At 47.3% G+C, this 24222-nt stretch overlaps 1 protein-coding gene across 4 annotated transcripts in view; it reads right to left on the reverse strand.

Annotated features, from left to right (window-relative positions):
- The window catches only part of pcif1 (phosphorylated CTD interacting factor 1), a 295713-nt gene that overhangs the window by 194455 nt on the left and 77036 nt on the right, over positions 1-24222 (reverse strand). For all 4 annotated transcript variants that reach the window (XR_011948739.1, XM_072514490.1, XM_072514491.1 and 1 more), the window contains exon 4: positions 2571-2702. Coding sequence is in view for 3 of the 4 variants with exons in the window: in XM_072514490.1 (XP_072370591.1) it covers positions 2571-2702 (132 nt within the window). In the remaining variant the exon portion in view is untranslated. The remainder of the gene's footprint in view (positions 1-2570; positions 2703-24222) is intronic.

Raw genomic sequence — 24222 nt, forward strand, 5'->3', positions numbered from 1 at the left:
ATAGACCATGTTCTACAAAGATTTACTACAATGATGCGAGGGCCTTCAGTTATATCAAGTGACTTAACAAGTTGGGTTTGAACAGAGGCAAAAGACCAGAGGTGAAATGAGAAAATTCCTTTATATGCAGCTAGTTATGATCTGGAATGTACTGTCAGAGTCTTAAGAGTTTTACAGCACAAAGAGGTCCTTCGGTCCATCGTGTCTGAGCTGGCCATCAAGCACCTAACTATTCCAATCCCATTTTCCAGCATTCAGTCCGTGGCCTTATATGCTGTGGCGTTTCAAGTACTCAGCTAAATGCTTCTTAAATGTTGAGAGGGTTCCTGCCTCTACCACCTTTCACACAGTGAGTTCCAGATTCCCACAGCCCTCCGAGTGAAAGTTTTTCCTCAAATCCCCTCACGTTAAATCTATTCCCCCGGTTACTGACCACTCTAAGGGGAAAAGTTCCTTCCGATCTAAGGGTGGCACAGTGGTTAGCACCGCTCACTCACAGCAGCAGGGACCCGGGTTCAATTCTGAGCTTGGGTGATAATCTGTGGACTTTGCACATTCTCCCAGTGTCTGCGTGGATTTCCTCACACAGTCCCAAAGACATGCAGGTTAGGTCAGTGTTTTTCAAACTTGTTTTCCGGGACTCATTTCTATCAACCGGCCAACCTTCGGGACCCACGCTGGCCGACCTTCGTGTCTCACCATTTTCTCTTACCTTGTTTGCTGCTGACAAAATGGAGGAATCGCAATCGCTCCCAAAGCACGTGACGTCGATGTTCGGAGTGTGTGACCTCTCTGCCTCCTTTCAGGCAGGAACATTGCATTAAATTTAATAAAGAATCTTCCCCAGCGTCTCAGATTGCGCAAATTTGCGTAGTTCCACGGTAGTTCTGGGCACGTGCACCGATGAGCGGGCATGCATGCGCAGTGCGCCCGCATTTTTTAATATGGTTGTGGCCTTCATTTTGAAGGCCGCTCGCAGCCGGCATAGTTAAAAGCCGGATGCTGCGGCTGCCGCGTGCAAATTTGCGCAATCGGGAGCGCCACGACGGACGCCTCCACGGCCCTTCCGACACCCACCTGCGACCCACCTGCGGGTCGCGACCCCGACTTTGAAAATGCCTGGGTTGGGTGGTTTGGCCATGCTAAATTGCCCCTAAGTGTCCAAAGGCTAGGTGGGCTTATGGGATAGGGTGGGGATTGGGCCTTGGTAAGGTGCTTGTCGGAGGGTCGGTACAGACTCAATGGGTCGAATGACCTGCTTCTGCACAGTAGGGATTCTATGATTCTACCCCAACTTTATCCCTCATAATTTTGGTCAGCTTGATTATGACCCCCATTCGACCTTCTCTACTCTAAGTGGAACACCCACAGCCTAACCAGTCTCTCTTCATAGCTGAAACGCTCAGTCCAGGCAACATCCTGGTGAATCTCCTCTGCACTCTTTCTACTGCAATCACATCCTTCCTATAGTGTGGCGACCAGAACTGCACACGGTACTCTAACTGTTGCCTAATAAGTGTTTCAAACAGCTTCATCATAACCTCTCTGCTCTGATATTCCATGCCTCAGCAAATAAAGGCAAGCATCCCATATGCCTTCTTAACCATCTTATTACCTATCCTGGTGCCTTCAAGGATCTATGGCATGCACCCCAAAGTCCCTCTGATCCTCTGTACTTCCGAGCGTGCTTCTGTCCTCCCAAAATGCATCACCTCACACTTTTCAGGGTTAAATTCCATTTGCCACTGTTCTGCCCATCTGACGATCTCTAGTGTCCTGAAATCTGAAGCTTTCCTCCTTGCTATTTACAACACCAATAATATTTTTGTCATCTGTGTCCTTACTGATCTTACCTCCCTCATTCACGTTTAGATCATTAATATACACTACAAACAGCAAGAGAACCAGCATCGATCCCGGTGGTACACCGCTGGACACAGGATTCCAAACACAAAAATAATCTTTGACCATTATCCTCTGCCTCCTGTCAATTAGCCAATTTTGGATCCAATTTGGCAATTGCCCTGGATCCCATGGGCTCTTACTTTCTTGATCAGTCTCCCATGTGGGGCCTTGTCAAAAGCCTTACTGAAGTCCATGTAGACTACATCAACTGCACTGAAAGGGTGGTGGGAGCAGATTCAATCAATACTTTTAAAGAGAATTGGATAAATAAGTTGTAAATCACTTCCTTGTATGCTGCTGCACAAAGACATGATTCTACATTCCATGACCATCTTTCAAAGGGAATTGGATAAATAAGTTGAAAAATCTACAGGGCTATGATAAAGAAGCAGAGGACTGGGAATAATTGGTCAGCTCTGCTGAAGAGCAGACAATGGTGTAAATCACTTCCTTGTATGTTGCTACACAAAGACATGATTCTATATTCCATGACCATCTATCTCATTTAGATGACAGCAAAAAGCCATTTACACTACAGTTCTGTTGATGAATTCTGGGTTTCCAAAGTAAAAGGAGCATAAAAGGTTCATTGACTTTTACATAGGTGGGAGAGAATACAAAGTTTTCTTTTTGCAACCGGCATTCAAACATCACATAAAACTTACCCTGGGTTTTTTGAAGCTGTTTGCTGACTGCTGCTGGGTATCCTCAGAATGTCGCCGCTTCCGTTGTCTACTATCAGCTGCTGAATCTCCCTCACCCGATTCTACAGTTGCATTTAAGCCAAGAGGATCAGACTACAAGAGATAAAAAAATGCTGGTTATATGACATGAACGTACACTGCAGATTCTTCCCTCAAATCTTTAATGTTTAACATACAATGTTTAACATACAATGTGGCAGTATTAAACATTTAAAAAAACTTTTAATGCTATATCGTCTAGGTCTGCAAGTCCCAAACTATGGGTCATGACCCGAGATGAGGGTCACAGAAACAATGATGGAGATCACAAGCTCCCTTTCACCTGAGACTGCATCCTGCACAGAGGCCCAGGGGCATCCCACACTGCCCACCACAGGTCTCAGGAATGCTTTTCCTCTTCTCAAGATCATTTAAAAATGTTGCCTGGAGGGCCACAGGCACACACCAACAGGACGAGCTGTGTGTACGGAAAGGGGGGGGGAAAGAGAGACTGATTGTGTGTGTGTGGGGGGGGGGGGCTTTGATATTGATTACAGTGTGTATATGTGAGGGGGGTATTAATTACAGACCAAAGAGAAAATGTTGGAAATTCTCAGCAGGTCTGGCAGCATCTGTAGGGAGAGAAAAGAGCTAACGTTTCGAGTCCAGGTGACCCTGTCAAAAGGGTATTTATTAATTGCGGTATGTGTGGGGAGGGGATGGATTACTGTGTGTGTGAGAGAGAGAGTTTGAGTGAGTGATTACAGTGCATGTGTGAGGGGGGGGGGAAATTGATGAAAAGTGTGTGTGGGGATGGAGGGATTGATTACATTGCGTGTGGGGAGGGAGGGATTGATTACAGTGTGTGGGGAGGGAGGGATTGATTATAGTGTGTGGGGAGAGAGGGATTGATTACAGTGCGTGGGGAGGGAGGGATTGATTACAGTGTGTGGGGAGGGAGGGATTGATTACACTGTGTGGGGAGGGGGGAATTTATTCCAGTGTGTGTGGGGAGGGGGGACTGATTACAGTGTGTGCGGAGAGAGGGATTGATTATCGTGTGTGTGGGGAGAGGGATTGATTACACTGTGTGGGGAGGGAGGGATTGATTACACTGTGTGGGGGGAGAGGGATTGACTAGTGTGTGGGGAGGGGGGAATTAATTACTGTGTGTGGGGAGGGGGGAATTGAATTCAGGACGTGTGGGGGGGGGGGGGAATGATTAGAGTGTGTGTGGGATTGATCACAGTGTGTGTCAAAGTGAACAACGTCACATTTTCCCACAATATACTCCATCCTCCATAACAACTTCACATTTTCCCACATTATGCTCCGTCCTACAGGGCCTGTGTGTGTGTGTCTGTGTGTGTGTGTCTGCGTGTGTGGGGGGGGGGGGGGGGGGGGGGGGGGGGCGGTGATTACAAGTGTAATCCTTCAAAGAACTCCAATGAATTGGCGAAACCCTCTCACTTTTTCAGTAGATATTTGCTACAGTATTTTTTTTTTTTTAATTTAGAGTACCCAATTCTTTTTTCCCCCAATTAAGGGGCAATTTAGTGTGGCCAATTCATCTACCAGGCACATCTTTGGGTTGTGCGGGTGAGACCCACGCAGACACGAGGAGAATGTGCAAACTCCACACGGACAGTGACCCAGGGCCGGGATTGAACCCGGGTCCTCGGCGTCCTGAGGCAGCAGTGCTAACCACTGTGTCCCCCTGCTAATTTGTATTCTGATGGAATCTTTCAGAATCTAGCGAATTTTGGAAAATTAACACCAACACACTGCCTCATTAGCCATTTCTAAAAGACCCAAAATTGAAGTCCATCAGCACTCAGAGACACCTGTCAGCCCCAAAACCATCAGTTTGCTCACTACCGCTTCCCTAGTGATTGAAATTTCGCCAAGTTCCTCTCTCCCATCCACCACCTCATTTACAGCTATGACTGGAATGTATTTACATCTTCTATAGTGAAGAGTGAAGCATTTCATTGCATCACCATTTCCTTATTATCGACTATTAACTCCTCATTGTCACTTTCTGGAGGACCAAATTCACTTTACTTCCTCTTTTCCTTTTTAAATACCTGCAGAAACCCTTGAATCTGTTTTTACATTTTCAGCTAGCTTCCTCTTTCCCCTGATTAACCTTTGTCATTCTCTGCCATTATTTATATTCTGGCCAATTATGTGACCTGCCACATATCTTTGTGCAGTGATTTAAGGTTGATATTTTCCCCACCTTCTTCTGTTAACCACAGACTGCCCACCATTGCTTCTCTATTGATCTATCCTCTAACCTTGTATCCCCGTTCACTTCAGCCAACTCAGGGCTGGATTCCGACTCACCCGCCGCAAGATCACCATGGGCAGGATGCGGACCACGTAAAGGTCCATTGACCTCAGGCGGGAATTTCTGGTCACCGGGAGGGCGCAGCCAGGAATTCCTCCCTCAGTTTTTATGTCCATATAGCTTCCCTTATTTAGTTGAAAATATTTATCTTAAGAACAAAGAAAATTACAGCACAGGGAACAGGCCCTTCGGCCCTCCAAGCCTGCACCGACCATGCTGCCTGTCTGAACTAAAACCCCTTACCCTTCCGGGGACCATATCCCTCTATTCCCATCCTACTCATGTATTTGTCAAGACACCCCTTAAAGTCACTGTCGTAGCTGCTTCCACTACCTTCCCTGACAACGAGGCCCAGGCTCCCACCACTCCCTGTGTAAAAAAACATGCCTCGTACATCTCCTTTAAACCTCGTCCCCTCGCACCTTAAACTGATGTCCCCTAGCAATTGACTCTTCCACCCTGGGAAAAAGCTTCTGACTATCCACTCTGTCCATACCCTTCATAGTTTTGTAGACCTCTATCAGGTCGCCCCTCAACCTCTGTCGTTCCAGTGAGAACAAACCAAGTTTCTCCAACCTTTCCTCATAGCTAATGCCCTCCATACCAGGCAACATCCTGGTAAATCTTTTCGGTACCCTCTCCAAAACCTCCACAACCTTCTGGTAGTGTGGCGACCAGAAGTGAACAATGTATTCCAAGTGCGGCCTAACTAAGGTTCTACAAAGCTGTAACATGACTTGCCAATTTTTAAACTCAATGTCCCAGCCTTCTTGACTACTTTCTCCACCTGCGTTGCCACTTTCTGTGACCTGTGTATCTGTACACCCAGATCCCTCTGCCAATCAATAATCTTATGGGTTCTGCCATTTACTGCATATTTCCCATCTGTATTAGATCTTCCAAAATGCATTACCTCACATTTGTCCAGATTAAACTCCATCTGCCATCTCTCCGCCCGTCTCCAACTGATCTATATCCTGCTGTATCCTCTGACTGTCCTCATCGCTATCTACAATCCCACCACCCTATGTGTCGTCCGCAAAGTTACTAGTCAAACCAGTTAATCAGTTATATATAATACAACAGCAAATGTCCCAGCACTGATCCCTGAGGAATGCCACTAGTCACAGCCCTCCATTCAGAAACACACCCTTCCACTGCTACACTCTGCCTTTTATGACCGAGCCAGTTCTGTATCCAGTTTCCAACTCACCTCTGATCCTGTGCGACTTCACCTTCTGTGCCAGTCTGCCATGAGGGACCTTGTCAAAGGCCTTACTGAAGTCAATGTAGACAATATCCACTGCCCTACCCTCATCAATCACCTTCATCACTTCCCCAAAAAACACGAACAAGTTAGCTTGATGGAGTTCCGGTTTTACCGGTCTTTCTTTCTCTCTTGTTACTGTTCTACAGTTATACGGTTTCTTTCCCTGTAGCCTTTATAGCTCTATTGTTTTCCCCAATCACATATGTAGAATACTTGTTTTCCACTGATAGGCAAATTCTTCTTTACTCTGCCCAATCAAACACTCCCAGGCAGGTACAACATGGAGTTAGATACAGAGTAAAGCCCCCTCTACACTGTCCCCATCAACACTCCCAGGGCAGGTGTACAGCATGGGATTAGATACAGAGTATATATCCCTCTACACTGTCCCCATCAAACACTCCCAGGGCAGGTACAGCATGGAGTTAGATACAGGGTATAGCTCTCTCTACACTGTCCCCATCAAACACTCCCAGGCAGGTACAGCATGGGGTTAGAGTATAGCTCCCTCTAAACTGTCCCTATCAAACACTCCCAGGGCACGTACAGCATGGAGTTAGATACAGAGTAAAGCTCCCTCTACACTGTCCCCATCAAACATTCCCAGGGCAGTTATAGCATGGAGTTAGATACAGAGTACAGCTCCCTCGACACTGACCCCATCAAACACCCTCAGGCAGGTACAGCATGGGGTTAGATGCAGAGTACAGCTCCCTCTACACTGTCCCCATCAAACATTCCCAGGGCAGTTATAGCATGGAGTTAGATACAGAGCATAGCTCCCTCTACACTGTTCCCATCAATACTCCCAGGGCAGGTACAGCATGGGGTTAGATACAGCGTATATATCCCTCTACACTGTCCCCATCAACACTCCCAGGGCAGGTACAGCATGGGGTTAGATACAGCGTATATATCCCTCTACACTGTCCCCATCAACACTGCCAGGACAGGTACAGCATGGGATTAGATACAGAGTATATATCCCTCTACACTGTCCCCATCAAACTCTCCCAGGCAGGTACAGCATGGGGTTAGATACAGAGTAAAGCTCCCTCTACACTGTCCCCATCAACGCTCCCAGGGCAGGTGCAGCATGGGGTTAGATACAAGGTAAAGCTCCCTCTACACTGTCCCCATCAAACACTCCCAGGCAGGTACAGCATGAGGTTAGTTACAGAGTAAAGCTCCCACTATACTGTCCCCATCAAACACTCCCAGGGCAGGTACAGCATGGAGTTAGATACAGAGTATAGCTCCCTCTACACTGTCCCCATCAACACTCCCAGGCAGGTACAGCATGGGGTTAGATACAGAGTAAAGCTCCCTCTACACTGACCCCATCAAATACCCCCACGCTAGTACAGCATGGGGTTAGATACAGAGTATAGCTCCCTCTACACTGTCCCCATCAACACTCCCAGGCAGGTACAGCATGGGTTAGATACAGAGTAAAGCTCCCTCTACACTGTCCCCATCAACACTACCAGGCAGGTACAGCATGGGGTTAGATACTGAGTAAAGCTCCCTCTACACTGACCCCATCAAACACCCCCAGGCAGGTACAGCATGGGGTTAGATACGGAGTACAGCTCCCTCTACATGTCCCCATCAACACTCCCAGGACAGATACAGCATGGGGTTAGATACAGAGTAAAGCTCCCTCTACACTGACCCCATCAAATACCCCCACGCAGGTACAGCATGGGGTTAGATACAGAGTATAGCTCCCTCTAAACTGTCCCCATCAACACTCCCAGGCAGGTACAGCATGGGTTAGATACAGGGTAAAGCTCCCTCTACACTGTCCCCATCAATACTCCCAGGCAGGTACAGCATGGGTTAGATACAGAGTAAAGCTCCCTCTACACTGTCCCCATCAACACTACCAGGCAGGTACAGCATGAGGTTAGATACTGAGTAAAGCTCCCTCTACACTGACCCCATCTAACACCTCCAGGCAGGTACTGCATGGGGTTAGATACAGCGTATAGCTCCCTCTACACTGTCCCCATCAAACACTCCCAGGCACGTACAGCATGGGGTTAGATACAGAGTAAAGTTCCCTCTACACTGTCCCCAACAAATACCCCCAGGCAGGTACAGCATGGGGTTAGATACAGAGTATAGTTCCCTCTACACCATCCCCATCAAACACTCCCAGGCAGGTACAGCATGGGGTTAGATACAGTGTAAAGCTCCCTCTACACGGTCCCCACCAATAACTCCCAGGACAGTTACAGCATGGGGCCAGATACATAGTTAAGCTTCCTCCGCACGGAAATGATTGAAATGAAAATCGCTTATTGTCACAAGTAGGCTTCAAATGAAGTTACTGTGAAAAGCCCCTAGTCGCCACATTCCGGAGCATGTTCGGGGAGGCTGTTACGGGAATTGAACCGTGCTGCTGGCCTGCCTTGGTCTGCTTTCAAAGCCAGCGATTTAGCCCTGTGCTAAACAGCCCCAGATACAGCCGAATATATTTTCCCGTTTCCCACAGTAGTTATCCTTTGCCCTCTGTCAAATAATTGTCCATTTAAACGTGTTTTCATGCAGGGTTTCCATTGCTGATAGAATCTGCAGAGGATCCTTATAACCATCAGTCTGGGCAGGATTCAGAGCCAGATGCCAAAGATAAAAAGATAGTGTTTAACCCATTGTATCAGCTCATTCTCCTTTGTTAACTAATCTTTGTCTTTCACATTACACTGACTTGCTGTCAATTCCCAATATTTTCTGTTTTTAGGTCAGATTTACAGAACTGACTTTTCTTTTTATCCTTACTGCATTCCCTGTATTGACTGGGCGATCTGCTTCTACATCCGAGTAGCTTCCGTACACACACTGGAAGATGAGGCAGTGGAGGGTGGATAATCAATAGTTGCAGCGATGCGGCCTGCTTCTGTGCAGTTCGATGTGAGACACTGACTGTGCCTGCCTTCTGTAGCAGTGTAACACGGGGATGGACTGCAAAACGTTTCCATTTGATTTACTGCTGACTGCTTCATCACTTTTACAGCAGGTATGCCCCCTTCTGTCATATGTACTGTGAATGTAAATTGGTGACTGGTGGCTTTAGTAATGATTGAGTGCCTGGAATGCAGTGTTGTTGAGAACCTCCCCATCAGTTAATGGAAATGTTAACTTATTTAATTACCATTTTTATTGGATTCTCAATTCCTTAGTACCAACCAGCTTTGATAGTGCTGGCTGTTGAACAATTTCACCTGCCATCTGACTATTTAATCAGGACTAAATAAGTCTGATGTCACTGGGGTCATGAGAGTTACTTGGTGTTCAATCAGAAGTTTTTTCCTAAAATCAAAAAAACAGAAATTGCCTCTGAACCAAGAATTTTCAGACATATAGAAAAGGACAGCTGTTCCCTGGTGACTAAATTACAGTTAGTATTGAAGCAATTCTTTTTTCACCAGCATTTATGATTCTATTTAGCTTAGATGGGCTTTTTGGTTGGCATAGACCAGTTTGGGCCGAAGGGTCTGTCTCAGTGACGTAGATTCTATGAGAGCAGGGAATCCAGAGTCCCACATCTTAATCTACTGTTCAGGCCTACCAGAGCCTCAGGCTTTCCAGCCCCTGCTTTCCCTTTCCTCTCATGGCTTTACCGTTCTTATATTGCTTTAATAAAACAAATTCCAGATCTCACGAAGAAGGCATGTTCCACAAGCCCCAGACAGCATAAACCATCAAAGAGGAGACAAAGGCCCCCATATTGATGTCCCCTTTCCAGTACACCATGATGGACAGGAGGGGCAGAAGTGGGGAAAGGGGACATATAAAGCCTTAAATATAGGGAACACGCACCCAGTGACCTTTATTTCACAACAAAGAGTAGCACCCAGGAGAGTTGAAACACTTAATTAGCATATTTGGATTTAGCTCCAATAGTGCAATTGTGGATACTGCTGCAGTGTGGGTTTGCCAGGAATCCTGACAATGAATGGGAAGTGTTGTGTTGGGTGCTCTGGATCCGTGGAACACATACAGGCCATCAACACTTAAAATAGCACAACACTATTTTATTAAGTTAGAAACTGTTGAACATACTTTCACTGTGGGTTAACACAATGTTAGATTAAACTAAAGACCTATGCCTGTCCTAACCAGTCTATGCACTCAGCACGTGGTGAAGATCTGTGCTGTAAGCTCGGTCCTTCTGAGAAGCTGCATCCCGAATGAGCAGGAACTCTGATGTCCTCTGTCTGTATAGTGAGTGTGCTCTAACTGGTGATTGGCTGCGGTGTTGTGTGTGTTAATTGGTCTTGCTGTGTGTCCATCAGTGTGTGTGTCTGCACCATGATATATGGTGTACCCCCCCTTTTATAAAGAAATGTATGTGTGTGGCAATAAATAATGTGTGGTGAGAATGTTCCTAACTACGTGTGGGGTGCGAAGACATATTTACAGGACTACGTACATGAGAACTAAGCTATTTACATGGGAAGGTGCCTGGTGCAGAGAAGCAGTATGCAACAAAAGTAACGAGATCAACACTATATACAAATCAGGGAAACGATCAAACAAAGCAACAAAACAATTCAGAGAGTCCATAAGTTCGAAAAGTTCATAAATTTAGTCTCTGAGGTGGGCGACGAATTCTGGTTGACCGTAAAGGTGGCACACCACTCATCGTCTGGATCTTGCTGTATACCGATAGAGGCTGGATTCTTTGCTTCCGGGACACCCTATTTTTTGTAACGATACCGACTCGAAAAGGCGCCTTTGAGTCCTCGGTGTCAATAACGGGTAGCAGGTCCGAATCGGACTCGGTGACCGTGGGTTGAATGGCCCGGACATTCCTGCGAGGCTGGCTGGAGCGACAAGAGTTGGCAGGCTGGGCCGATCTGCATAAAGCAGCATAGTGGCCAAGTTTGCCACATCTCAGGCATCGTCGGGATTTGGCAGGGCATTGCCACTTTAAGTGGGCGGAGCCACAGTTGCCGCACGTTGTAGCGTCAGTACGTTCGCTGCGCCACCGCGCATACGTGGTACGCGCCTGCGCAGTAAGTTCGTCGACGTCCCCTCGTTCGGTGCGCACAAGCGCGGGAATCCGCTTAAAGCGCACAAAATGGCCGCCCTCATCCAGGCTGAGGCCCTGGAGTTGCTCGATTGCTTGGACCCGTTCTGCCTCGTGGGGACCTTGCCGTGCCGTTTCAGCCGTTTGGATGTGGGAATACCGACTAATGGCGTGTTCGGGTAGCACGCAGGCCTTGATGGCAATCGCTAGGGTGAGCTGCTTTACCTTGAGGAGCTGCTGGCGTAGGGGGTCGGACTGAAAACCGAAAACGATCTGGTCGCGTATCATGAAGTTGGAGGTGGGCCCGTAATTGCAGGACTGCGCAAGGATGTGGAGGTGGGTGAGAACAGACTGGAAGATATACTGGTGTATATTATGACAGGAATCTAATCCAAAAGCTAAATGTCTTTCCAGCACTTCTTGAGAGTGTGGAGAATCAGGAGCTCTCCCCACACTGACTCCTCAAACAGTCTGCCTAACCCCTTCCCACCCGTTACAATCGACAATCTCCTCCATCCTCCCACCCAGAGAGAGACCCCCCCCGGATAGAGTCCATCCCTGATAAGATACCTGTCCCCTCCAGTCCTGATGGGGACCCACCCCACCTGCCCCTATTCACTCTCTCCGCAAATCCTGCTGCTGGTTTCCCACCCTGCTTCTAGGCAGGCTGTCAATTTGGAAGATGCTGGAAGGGAAATGAAACACAACAGTGACAATGAGCTCCTGTCATTAAATTGAACAGGAGCTCCACATTCTGAACTTTACCAAGTTCGTCCGTGGTTTTCAGTCTTCCCTGCACCCTACTTAAAAATATCAGAGCCAGAGTTACTGAAATCTCCTTGTTAAACATTACTAAGATACATAGATACAGACATTGAAAATCCTTGTAATGTTCAAGACATAAAGAGGAGAGAAATGGTGTGAAACCGGATATTGCAAAGCTGTAAGCTATTACAAACTAGGTCCTATTTCTTCTCTCTTCTTCATAAGTTGTTCAGTTGTTCAGCGGTAGCAGCGAGAGCAGTAACCAGGGGTCTGTCGGGAAGGTAAGTTTCCCGCTTTAAAAACTTACCTTTCAGGAGAAGTGGCCTTTGTTTCTTAACTAACTTTTTTTTTTTCGGAGTTGTTTTTTTTTTGTTCTGTTTTTTTTTTGTTTATTTCAGAGCAGCAGGAAACCGGAAGTCGACCGTGGGAATTTCTGGGAAGGTGTGTAGTACCTGTATATAAGTTGGGCGGTTGCTAAACCCGAGACACTACACTTGTAGTGTCTCCCACCCTTCCACCTCCTCTAACCTAAGGGGTTGAGTGAATATCAGGTAAGCTCTTCCTTTCTTTTTCTTGTTTTATCCAGAGGGGATGGCAGGGAAGACAGTGCAATGTTCCTCCTGCAGAATGTTTGAGGTGAGGGACGCCGTCAGTGTCCCTCTGATTTCACCTGTGGGAAGTGCACCCATCTCCAGCTCCTCAGAAACCACGTTAGGGAAATGGAGCTGAAGTTGGATGAACTTCGGATCATTCGGGAGGCAGAGGCGGTCATAGATAGAAGCTTCAGGGATGTAGTTACTCCGAAGAATGAAGATAGCTGGGTGACGGTGAGAGGGGCTGGGAGGAAGCAGTCAGTACAGGGATCCCCTGTGGTCGTACCCCTTACTCACAAATATACCGCGGGAGACTTACCAGGGGTAAGCCATGGGTTACAGGTCTCTGGCACAGAGTCTGTCCCCGTTGCTCAGAAGGGAAGGGGGGAGAGGAGGAGAGCATTAGTCATTGGGGACTCCATAGTTAGGGGGATAGATAGGAGATTGTGGGAACGAGAGAGACTCGCGGTTGGTGCGTTGCCTCCCAGGTGCCAGGGTCCGTGATGTCTCGGATTTTGTTTTCGGGATCCTTAAGGGGGAGGGGGAGCAGCCCCAAGTCGTGGTCCACATAGGCACCAACGACATAGGTAGGAAAAGGGATAGGGATATAAGGCAGGAATTCAGGGAGATCGGGTGGAAACTTAGAGCTAAAACAAACAGAGTTATTATCTCTGGGTTGTTACCCGTGCCACGTGCTAGCGAGACGAGGAATAGGGAGAGAGAACAGTTGAACACGTGGCTACAGGGATGGTGCAGGAGGGAGGGTTTCAGATACCTGGATAATTCGGGCTCATTCTGGGGTAGGTGGGACCTCTGCAAACGGGATGGTCTACACCTGGACCAGAGGGTTACCAATATCCAGGGGGCGGGGGGGGGGGGGGATTTGCTAATGCTCTTTGGGAGGGTTTAAACTAATTCAGCAGGTGGTTGGGAACTTGAATTGTAGCTCCAGTATACAGGAGGCTGAGAGTAGTGAGGTCATGAGTAAGGTTTCAAGATTGCAGGAGGGTGGTTTGAAGTGTGTCTACTTCAATGCGAGGAGCATCCGGAATAAGGTGGGTGAACTTGCAGCATGGATTGGTATCTGGGACGTCGGTGTTGTGGCCATTTTGGAGACATGGATAGAACAGGGACAGGAATGGTTGTTGCAGGTTCCAGGGTTTAGATATTTCAGTAAGCTCAGGGAAGGTGGTAAAACGGGGAGGTGTGGCATTGTTAGTCAAGGACAGTATTACGGTGGCAGAAAGGACGTTTGATGAGGACTCGTCTACTGAGGTAGTATGGGCTGAGGTGAGAAACAGGAAAGGAGAGGTCACCTTGTTGGGAGTTTTCTGTAGGCCTCCGAAAAGTTCCAGAGATGTAGAGGAAAGGATTGAAAAGATGATTCTGGATAGGAGCGAAAGTAACAGGATAGTTGTTATGGGTGGCTTTAACTTTCCAAATATTGACTGGAAACGCTATAGTTCGAGTGCTTTAGATGGGTCCGTTTTTGTCCAATGTGTGCAGGAGGGTTTCCTGACACAGTATGTAGATAGGCCAACAAGAGGCGAGGCCACATTGGATTTGGTACTGGGTAATGAACCAGGCCAGGTGTTGGATTTGGAGGTAGGTGAGCTCTTTGGTGATACAACAAACAAGAACAAAGAAATGTACAGCACAGGAACAGGCCTTTCGGCCCTCCAAGCCCGTGCCGACCATGCTGCCCAACTAAACTACAATCTTCTACACTTCCTGGGTCCGTATCCCTCTATTCCCATCCTATTCATGTATTTGTCAAGATGCCCCTTAAATGTCACTATCGTCCCTGCTTCCACCACCTCCTCCGGTAGCGAGTTCCAGGCACACACTACCCTCTGCGTAAAAAACTTGCCTCGTACATCTACTCTAAACCTTGCCCCTCTCACCTTAAACCTATGCCCCCTAGTAATTCACCCCTCTAGCCCGGGGAAAAGCCTCTGACTATCCACTCTGTCTATGCCTCTCATAATTTTGTAGACCTCTATCAGGTCGCCCCTCAACCTCCTTCGTTCCAGTGAGAACAAACCGAGTTTATTCAACCGCTCCTCATAGCTAATGCCCTCCATACCAGGCAACATTCTGGTAAATCTCTTCTGCACCCTCTCTAAAGCCTCCACATCCTTCTGGTAGTGTGGCGACCAGCATTGAACACTGTACTCCAAGTGTGGCCTAACTAAGGTTCTATACAGCTGCAATATGACTTGCCGATTCTTATACTCAATGCCCCGGCCAATGAAGGCAAGCATGCCGTATGCCTTCTTGACTACCTTCTCCACCTGTGTTGCCCCTTTCAGTGACCTGTGGACCTGTACTCCTAGATCTCTTTGACTTTCAATACTCTTGAGGGTTCTACCATTCACTGTATATTCCCTACCTGCATTAGACCTTCCAAAATGCATTACCTCACATTTGTCCGGATTAAACTCCATCTGCCATCTCTCCGCCCAAGTCTCCAAACAATCTAAATCCTGCTGTATCCTCTGACAGTCCTCATCGCTATCCGCAATTCCACCAACCTTTGTGTCGTCTGCAAACTTACTAATCAGACCAGTTACATTTTCCTCCAAATCATTTATATATACTACAAACAGCAAAGGTCCCAGCACTGATCCCTGTGGAACACCACTGGTCCACAGCCCTCCAATTAGAAAAGCATCCTTCCATTGCTACTCTCTGCCTTCTATGACCTAGCCAGTTCTGTATCCACCTTGCCAGCTCACCCCTGATCCCGTGTGACTTCACCTTTTGTACTAGTCTACCATGAGGGACCTTGTCAAAGGCCTTACTGAAGTCCATATAAACATCCACTGCCTTACCTGCATCAATCATCTTAGTGACCTCCTCGAAAAACTCTATCAAGTTAGTGAGACACGACCTCCCCTTCACAAAACCATGCTGCCTCTCACTAATACGTCCATTTGCTTCCAAATGGGAGTAGATCCTGTCTCGAAGAATTCTCTCCAGTAATTTCCCTACCACTGAAGTAAGGCACATCGGCCTGTAGTTCCCTGGATTATCTTTGCTACCCTTCTTAAAAAGAGGAACAACATTGGCTATTCTCCAGTCCTCCGGGACATCACCTGAAGACAGTGAGGATCCAAAGATTTCTGTCAAGGCCTCAGCAATTTCCTCTCCAGCCTCCTTCAGTATTCTGGGGTAGATCCCATCAGGCCCTGGGGACTTATCTATCTTAATATTTTTTAAGACACCCAACACCTCGTCTTTTTGGATCTCAATGTGACCCAGGCTATCTACACACCCTTCTCCAGACTCAACATCTACCAATTTCTTCTCTTTGGTGAATACTGATGCAAAGTATTCATTTAGTTCCTCGGGCTCCACACAGATTCCCTTGCCTATCCTTCAGTGGGCCAACCCTTTCCCTCTTGCTTTTTATGTACATGTAAAAAGCCTTGGGATTTTCCTTAACCCTATCTGCCAATGACTTTTCGTGACCCCTTCTAGCCCTCCTGACTCCTTGCTTAAGTTCCTTCCTACTTTCCTTATATTCCACGCAGGGTTCGTCTGTTCCCAGCCTTTTAGCCCTGACAAATGCCTCCTTTTTCTTTTTGACGAGGCCTACAATATCTCTCGTTATCCAAGGTTCCCGAAAATTGCCGTATTTACCCTTCTTCCTCACAGGAACATGCCGGTCCTGAATTCCTTTCAACTGACACTTGAAAGCCTCCCACATGTCAGATGTTGATTTACCCTCAAACATCCACCCCCAATCTATGTTCTTCAGTTCCCGCCTAATATTGTTATAATTAGCCTTCCCCCAATTTAGCACATTCACCCTAGGACCACTCTTATCCTTGTCCACCAGTACTTTAAAACTTACTGAATTGTGGTCACTGTTACCGAAATGCTCCCCTACTGAAACATCTACCACCTGGCCGGGCTCATTCCCCAATACCAGGTCCAGTACCGCCCTTTCCCTCGTTGGACTGTCTACATATTGTTTTAAGAAGCCCTCCTGGATGCTCCTTACAAACTCTGCTCCGTCTAAGCCCCTGGCACTAAGTGAGTCCCAGTCAATATTGGGGAAGTTGAAGTCTCCCATCACAACAATCCTGTTGTTTTTACTCTTTTCCAAAATCTGTCTACCTATCTGTTCCTCTATCTCCCGCTGGCTGTTGGGAGGCCTGTAGTAAACCCCCAACATTGTGACTGCACCCTTCTTATTCCTGATCTCTACCCATATAGCCTCACTGCCCTCTGAGGTGTCCTCCCGCAGTACAGCTGTGATATTCTCCCTAACCAGTAGCGCAACTCCGCCTCTCCTTTTACATCCCCCTCTATCCCGCCTGAAACATCTAAATCCTGGAACGTTTAGCTGCCAATCCTGCCCTTCCCTCAACCAGGTCTCTGTAATGGCAACAACATCATAGTTCCAAGTACTAATCAAAGCTCTAAGTTCATCTGCCTTACCCGTAAATCTTCTTGCATTAAAACATATGCACTTCAAGCCACCAGACCCGCTGTGTTCAGCAACTTCTCCCTGTCTGCTCTGCCTCAGAGTCCCACTGTCCCTATTCCCTAGTTCTCCCTCAATGCTCTCACCTTCTGACCTATTGCTCCCGTGCCCACCCCCCGCCATACTAGTTTAAACCCTCCCGTGTGACACTAGCAAACCTCGCGGCCAGGATATTTATGCCTCTCCGGTTTAGATGCAACCTGTCCTTCTTGTATCGGTCACACCTGCCCCGGAAGAGCTCCCAGTGGTCCAGATAACGGAAACCTTCTCTCCTACACCAGCTGTTTAGCCACGTGTTTAGCTACTCTATCTTCCTATTTCTAGCCTCACTGGCACGTGGCACAGGGAGTAATCCCGAGATTACAACCCTAGAGGTCCTGTCTTTTAACTTTCTGCCTAGCTCCCTGAACTCCTGCTGCAGGACCTCATGCCCCTTCCTGCCTATGTCGTTAGTACCAATATGTACAACAACCTCTGCCTGTTTGCCCTCCCCCTTCAGGATGCCCTCTACCCGTTCGGAGACATCCTGGACCCTGGCACCAGGGAGGCAACATACCATCCTGGAGTCTCTTTCACGTCCACAGAAGCGTCTATCTGTGCCCCTGACTATAGAGTCCCCTATTACTATTGCTCTTCTGCGCTTTGACCCTCCCTTCTGAACATCAGAGCCAGCCGTGGTGCCACTGCTCTGGCTGCTGCTGTTTTCCCCTGATAGGCTATCCCCCCCGACAGTATCCAAAGGGGTATACCTGTTCGAGAGGGGGACAACCACAGGGGATTCCTGCACTGACTGCCTGCCCTTTCTGGTGGTCACCCATTTCTCTGCCTGCACCTTGGGTGTGACCACATTTATATAACTGCGATCTATGATGCTTTCCGCCACCTGCATGCTCCTAAGTGCATCCAATTGCTGCTCCAACCGAACCATGCGGTCTGTGAGGAGCTCCAGTTGGGTGCACTTTCTGCAGATGAAGCCATGTGGGACGCTGGAAGCCTCCCGGACCTGCCACATCTCACAGTCAGAGCACTGCACCCCTCTAATTGATAGTGATCACAATTCGATAAAGTTTACTTTAGTGATGGAAAGGGATAGTTTTATAGCGCAGGGCAACAGTTATAGTTGGGGGAAAAGGTAAGTATGATGCGATGAGGCAAGACTTAGGATGCATAGGATGGGGAAGTAAACTGCAGGGGATGGGCACAAATGAAATGTGGAGCTTGTTCAAGGAACAGCTACTGCATGTCCTTGATAAGTATGTACCTGTCAGGCAGGGGGGGGAAGAGGTCGTGTGAGGGAACCGTGGTTTACTAAAGTAGTTGAATCACTTGTAAAGAGGAAGAAGGAGGCTTATGTAAAGATGAGACGTCAAGGTTCAGTTAGGGCGCTCAATAGTTACAAGTTAGCTAGGAAGGACTTAAAGAGAGCGCTAAGAAGAGCCAGGAGGGGACATGAGAAGTCGTTGGCAGGTAGGATGAAGGATAACCCTAAAGCTTTCTATAGATATGTCAGGAACAAAAGAATGACTAGGGTAAGAGTGGGGCCAGTTAAGGACAGTAGTGGGAAGTTGTGCGTGGAGTCCGAGGAGATAGGAGAGGTGCTAAACGAATATTTTGCGTCAGTATTCACGCAGGAAAAAGACAATGTTGTCGAGGAGAATACTGAGATACAGGCTACTAGACTAGACGGGCTTGAGGTTCATAAGGAAGAGGTGTTAGCAATTCTGGAAAGTGTGAAAATAGATAAGTCCCCTGGGCCGGATGGGATTTATCCTAGGATTCTCTGGGAAGCTAGGGAGGAGATTGCTGAGCCTTTGGCTTTGATCTTTGTGTCATCATTGTCTACAGGAATAATGCCAGAAGACTGGAGGATAGCAAATGTTGTCCCCTTGTTCAAGAAGGGGAGGAGAAACAACTCTGGTAACTATAGACCAGTGAGGCTTACTTCTGTTGTGGGCAAAGTCTTGGAAAGGTTTATAAGAGATAGGATTTATAATCATCTAGAAAGGAATAATTTGATTAGGGATAGTCAACACGGTTTTGTGAAGGGTAGGTCGTGCCTCACAAACCTTATTGAGTTCTGTGAGGTGACCAAACAGGTGGACGAGGGTAAAGCAGTTGATGTGGAGTATATGGATTTCAGTAAAGCATTTGATAAGGTTCCCCACGGTAGGATATTGCAGAAGGTACGGAGGCATGGGATTCAGGGTGATTTAGCAGTTTGGATCAGAAATTGGCTAGCTGGAAGAAGAAGGTAGTGGTTGATGGGAAATGTTCAGCCTGGAATTCAGTTACTAGTGGTGTACCATAAGGATCTGTTTTGGGGCCACTGCTGTTTGTCATTTTTATCAATGACCTAGGGGAGGGCGTAGAAGGATGGGTGAGTAAATTTGAAGATGACACTAAAGTCGGTGGAGTTATGGACAGTGCGGAAGGATGTTTCAGGTTACAGAGTGACATAGATAAGCTGCAGAGCTAGGCTGAGAGGTGGCAAATGGAGTTTAATGCAGAAAAGTGTGAGGTGATTCATTTTGGAAGGAGTAACAAGAATACAGAGTACTGGGCTAATGGGAAGATTCTCGGTAACGTGGATGAGCAGAGAGATCTCGGTGTCCATGTACATAGATCCCTGAAAGTTGCCACTCGGGTTGATAGGGTTGTTAAGAAGGCGTACGGTGTGTTAGCTTTCATTGGTAGAGGGATTGAGTTTCGGAGCCATGACATCATGTTGCAGCTGTACAAAACTCTGGTGCGGCTGCATTTGGAGTATTGCGGGTAGTTCTGGTCGCCGCATTACAGGAAGGATGTGGAAGCATTGGAAAGGGTGCAGAGGAGATTTACCAGAATGTTGCCTGGTACGGAGGGAAGATCTTATGAGGAAAGGCTGAGTGACCTAAGGCTGAGAAGAAGGTTAAGAGGTGACTTAATTGAGGCATACAAGATGATCAGAGGATTAGATAGGGTGGACATGAGAGCCTTTTTCCTCGGATGGTGATGGCTAGCACGAGGGGACGTAGCTTTAAATTGAGGGGAGATAGATATATGACAGATGTCAGAGGTAGGTTCTTTGTTCAGAGAGTAGTAAGGGCATGGAATGCCCTGCCTGCAACAGTCGTGGACTCGCCAACATTAAGGGCATTTAAATGGTCATTGGATAAAAATATGGAGGGTGGTGGTTGATGGGAAATGTTCAGAATGGAGTTCAGTTACTAGTGGTGTACCACAAGGATCTGTTCTGGGGCCGTTGCTGTTTGTCATTTTTATCAATGACCTAGAGGAAGGCGCAGAAGGGTGGGTGAGTAAATTTGCAGACGATACTAAAGTCGGTGGTGTTGTCGATAGTGTGGAAGGAAGTAGCAGGTTACAGAGGGATATAGATAAGTTGCAGAGCTGGGCTGAGAGGTGGCAAATGGAGTTTAATGTAGAGAAGTGTGAGGTGATTCACTTTGGAAGGAATAACAGGAATGCGGAATATTTGGCTAATGGTAAAGTTCTTGGAAGTGTGGATGAGCAGAGGGATCTAGGTGTCCATGTACATAGATCCCTGAAAGTTGCCACCCAGGTTGATAGGGTGGTGAAGAAGGCCTATGGAGTGTTGGCCTTTATTGGTAGAGGGATTGAGTTCCGGAGTCAGGAGGTCATGTTGCAGCTGTACAGAACTCTGGTACGGCCGCATTTGGAGTATTGCGTACAGTTCTGGTCACCGCATTATAGGAAGGACGTGGAGGCTTTGGAGCAGGTGCAGAGGAGATTTACCAGGATGTTGCCTGGTATGGAGGGAAAATCTTATGAGGAAAGGCTGATGGACTTGAGGTTGTTTTCGTTGGAGAGAAGAAGGTTAAGAGGAGACCTAATAGAGGCATACAAAATGATCAGGGGGTTTGATAGGGTGGACAGTGAGAGCCTTCTCCCGCGGATGGAAATGGCTGGCACGAGGGGACATAACTTTAAACTGAGGGATAATAGATATAGGACAGAGGTCAGAGGTAGGTTCTTTACGCAAAGAGTAGTGAGGCCGTGGAATGCCCTACCTGCTACAGTAGTGAACTTGCCAACATTGAGGGCATTTAAAAGTTTATTGGATAAACATATGGATGATAATGGCATAGTGTAGGTTAGATGGCTTTTGTTTCGGTGCAACATCGTGGGCCGAAGGGCCTGTACTGCGCTGTATTGTTCTATGTTCTATGGATGATAATGGAATACTGTAGATAGGTTTAGATTGGTTTCACAGGTCGGCGCAACATCGAGGGCCAAAGGGCCTGTACTGCGCTGTAATGTTCTATGTTCTATACCTACTGGTGCATGAGGCTGGCAAAGCACACATGCCTATATTTTTCCATCATTATTTTTTTCCAAAACAAGTTTCTAGCCTGTCACCAGAGGCTGTAGCTTGAGGGAAGGTTTGGCCGCAAGGTTTGCTAGTGTCACACGGGAGGGTTTAAACTAGTATAGCAGGGGGGTGGGCACGGGAGCAATAGGTCAGAAGGTGAGAGAATTGAAGAAGAACTCGGGAATAGGGCCAGTATGACTCGGAGGCAGAGCAGACAGGGAGAAGTTGATGAACACAGCGGGTCTGGTGGCCTGAAGTGCGTATGTTTTAATGCAAGAAGAATTACGGGTAAGGCAGATGAACTTAGAGCTTGGATTAGTACTTGGAACTATGATGTTGTTGCCATTACAGAGACCTGGTTGAGGGAAGGGCAGGATTAGGAGCTAAACGTTCCAGGATTTAGATGTTTCAGGCGGGATAGAGGGGGATGTAAATGGGGTGGCGGAGTTACGCTACTGGTTCGGGAGAATATCACAGCTGTACTACGGGAGGACACCTCAGAGGGCAGTGAGGCTATATGGGTAGAGATCAGGAATAAGAAGGGGGCAGTCACAATGTTGGGGGTTTACTACAGGCCTCCCAACAGCCAGCGGGAGATAGAGGAGCAGATAGGTAGACAGATTTTGGAAAAGAGTAAAAACAACAGGATTGTTGTGATGGGAGACTTCAACTTCCCCAATATTGACTGGGACTCACTTAGTGCCAGGGGCTTAGACGGGGCAGAGTTTGTAAGGAGCATCCAGGAGGGCTTCTTCAAACAATATGTAGACAGCCCAACTAGGGAAGGGGCGGTACTGGACCTGGTATTGGGGAATGAGCCCGGCCAGGTGGTAGAAGTTTCAGTCGGGGGGCATTTCGGGAACAGTGACCACAATTCAGTAAGTTTTAAAGTGCTGATTGGCAAGGATAAGAATGGTCCTAGGGTGAATGTGCTAAATTGGGGGAAGGCTAATTATAACAATATCAGGCGGGAACTGAAAAACCTAGATTGGGGGCGGATGTTTGAGGGTAAATCAACATCTGACATGTGGGAGGCTTTCAAGTGTCAGTTGAAAGGAATTCAGGACCTGCATGTTCCTGTGAGGAAGAAGGATAAATACGGCAATTTTCGGGAACCTTGGATAACGAGATATTGTAGGCCTCGTCAAAAAGAAAAAGGAGGCATTTGTCAGGGCTAAAAGGCTGGGAACAGACAAAGCCTGTGTGGAATATAAGGAAAGTAGGAAGGAACTTAAGCAAGGATTCAGGAAGGTTGGATGGGGTCACGAAAAGTCATTGGCAAAGAGGGTTAAGGAAAATCCCAAGGCCTTTTACACGTACATAAAAAGCAAGAGGGTAGCCAGGGAAAGGGTTGACCCACTGAAGGATAGGCAAGGGAATCTATGTGTGAAGCCTCAGGAAATTGGCGAGGTACTAAATGAATACTTTGCATCAGTATTCACCAAAGAGAAGGAATTAGTGGATGTTGAGTCTGGAGAAGGGGGTGTAGATAGCCTGGGTCACATTGAGATCCAAAAAGACGAGGTGTTGGGTGTCTTGAAAAATATTAAGGTAGATAAGTCCCCAGGGCCTAATGGGATCTCCCCCAGAATACTGAAGCAAGCTAGAGAGGAAATTGCTGAGGCCTTGACAGAAATCTTTGGATCCTCACTGTCTTCAGGTGATGTCCCAGAGGACTGGAGAATAGCCAATGTTGTTCCTTTGTTTAAGAAGGGTCGTAAGGATAATCCAGGGAACTACAGGCCGGTGAGCCTTAACGTCAGTGGTAGGGAAATTACTGGAGAGAATTCTTTGAGACAGGATCTACTACCATTTGGAAGCAAATGGACGTATTAGTGAGAGGCAGCGTGGTTTTGTGAAGGGGAGGTCGTGTCTCACTAACTTGATAAGAGTTTTTCTAAGAGGTCACAAAGATGATTGATGCTGGTAGGGCAGTGGATGTTGTCTATATAGACTTTGGTAAGGCCTTTGACAGGGTCCCTCATGGTAGACTAGTACAAAAGTGAAGTCACATGGGATCAGGGGCGAGCTGGCAAGACAGATACAGAACTGGCGAGGTCATAGAAGGCAGAGAGTAGCAATGGAAGGATGCTTTTCTAATTGGAGGGCTTTGACTAGTGGTGTTCTGCAGGGATCAGTGCTGGGACCTAAGCTGTTTGTAGTATATATAAATGATTTGGAGGAAAATGTAACTGGTCTGATTAGTAAGTTTGCAGACGACACAAAGGTTGGTGGAATTGCGGATAGCGATGAGGACTGTCAGAGGATACAGCAGGATTTAGATTGTTTGGAGACTTGGGCGGAGAGATGGCAGATGGAGTTTAATCCAGACAAATGTGAGGTAATGCAATTTTGAAGGTCTAATGCAGGTAGGGACTATACAGTGAATGGTAGAACCCTCAAGAGTACTGAAAGTCAGAGAGATCTAGGAGTACAGGTCCACAGGTCATTGAAAGGGGCAACACAGGTGGAGAAGGTAGTCAAGAAGGCATACGGCATGCTTGCCTTCATTGGCCAGGGCATTGAGTATAAAAATTGGCAAGTCATGTTGCAGCTGTATAGAATCTTAGTTAGGCCACATTTGGAGTATAGTGTTCAATTCTGGTCGCCACACTGCCAGAAGGATGTGGAGGCTTTAGAGAGGGTGCAGAAGAGATTTACCAGAATGTTGCCTGGTATGGAGGGCATTAGCTATGAGGAGCGGTTGAATAAACTCGGTTTGTTCTCACTGGAACGAAGGAGGTTGAGGGGAGACCTGATAGAGGTCTACAAAATTATGAGGGGCATAGA

This window comes from Scyliorhinus torazame, chromosome 8 (genome assembly GCF_047496885.1).
Source record: "Scyliorhinus torazame isolate Kashiwa2021f chromosome 8, sScyTor2.1, whole genome shotgun sequence".
NCBI classification, from domain to species: domain Eukaryota; kingdom Metazoa; phylum Chordata; class Chondrichthyes; order Carcharhiniformes; family Scyliorhinidae; genus Scyliorhinus; species Scyliorhinus torazame.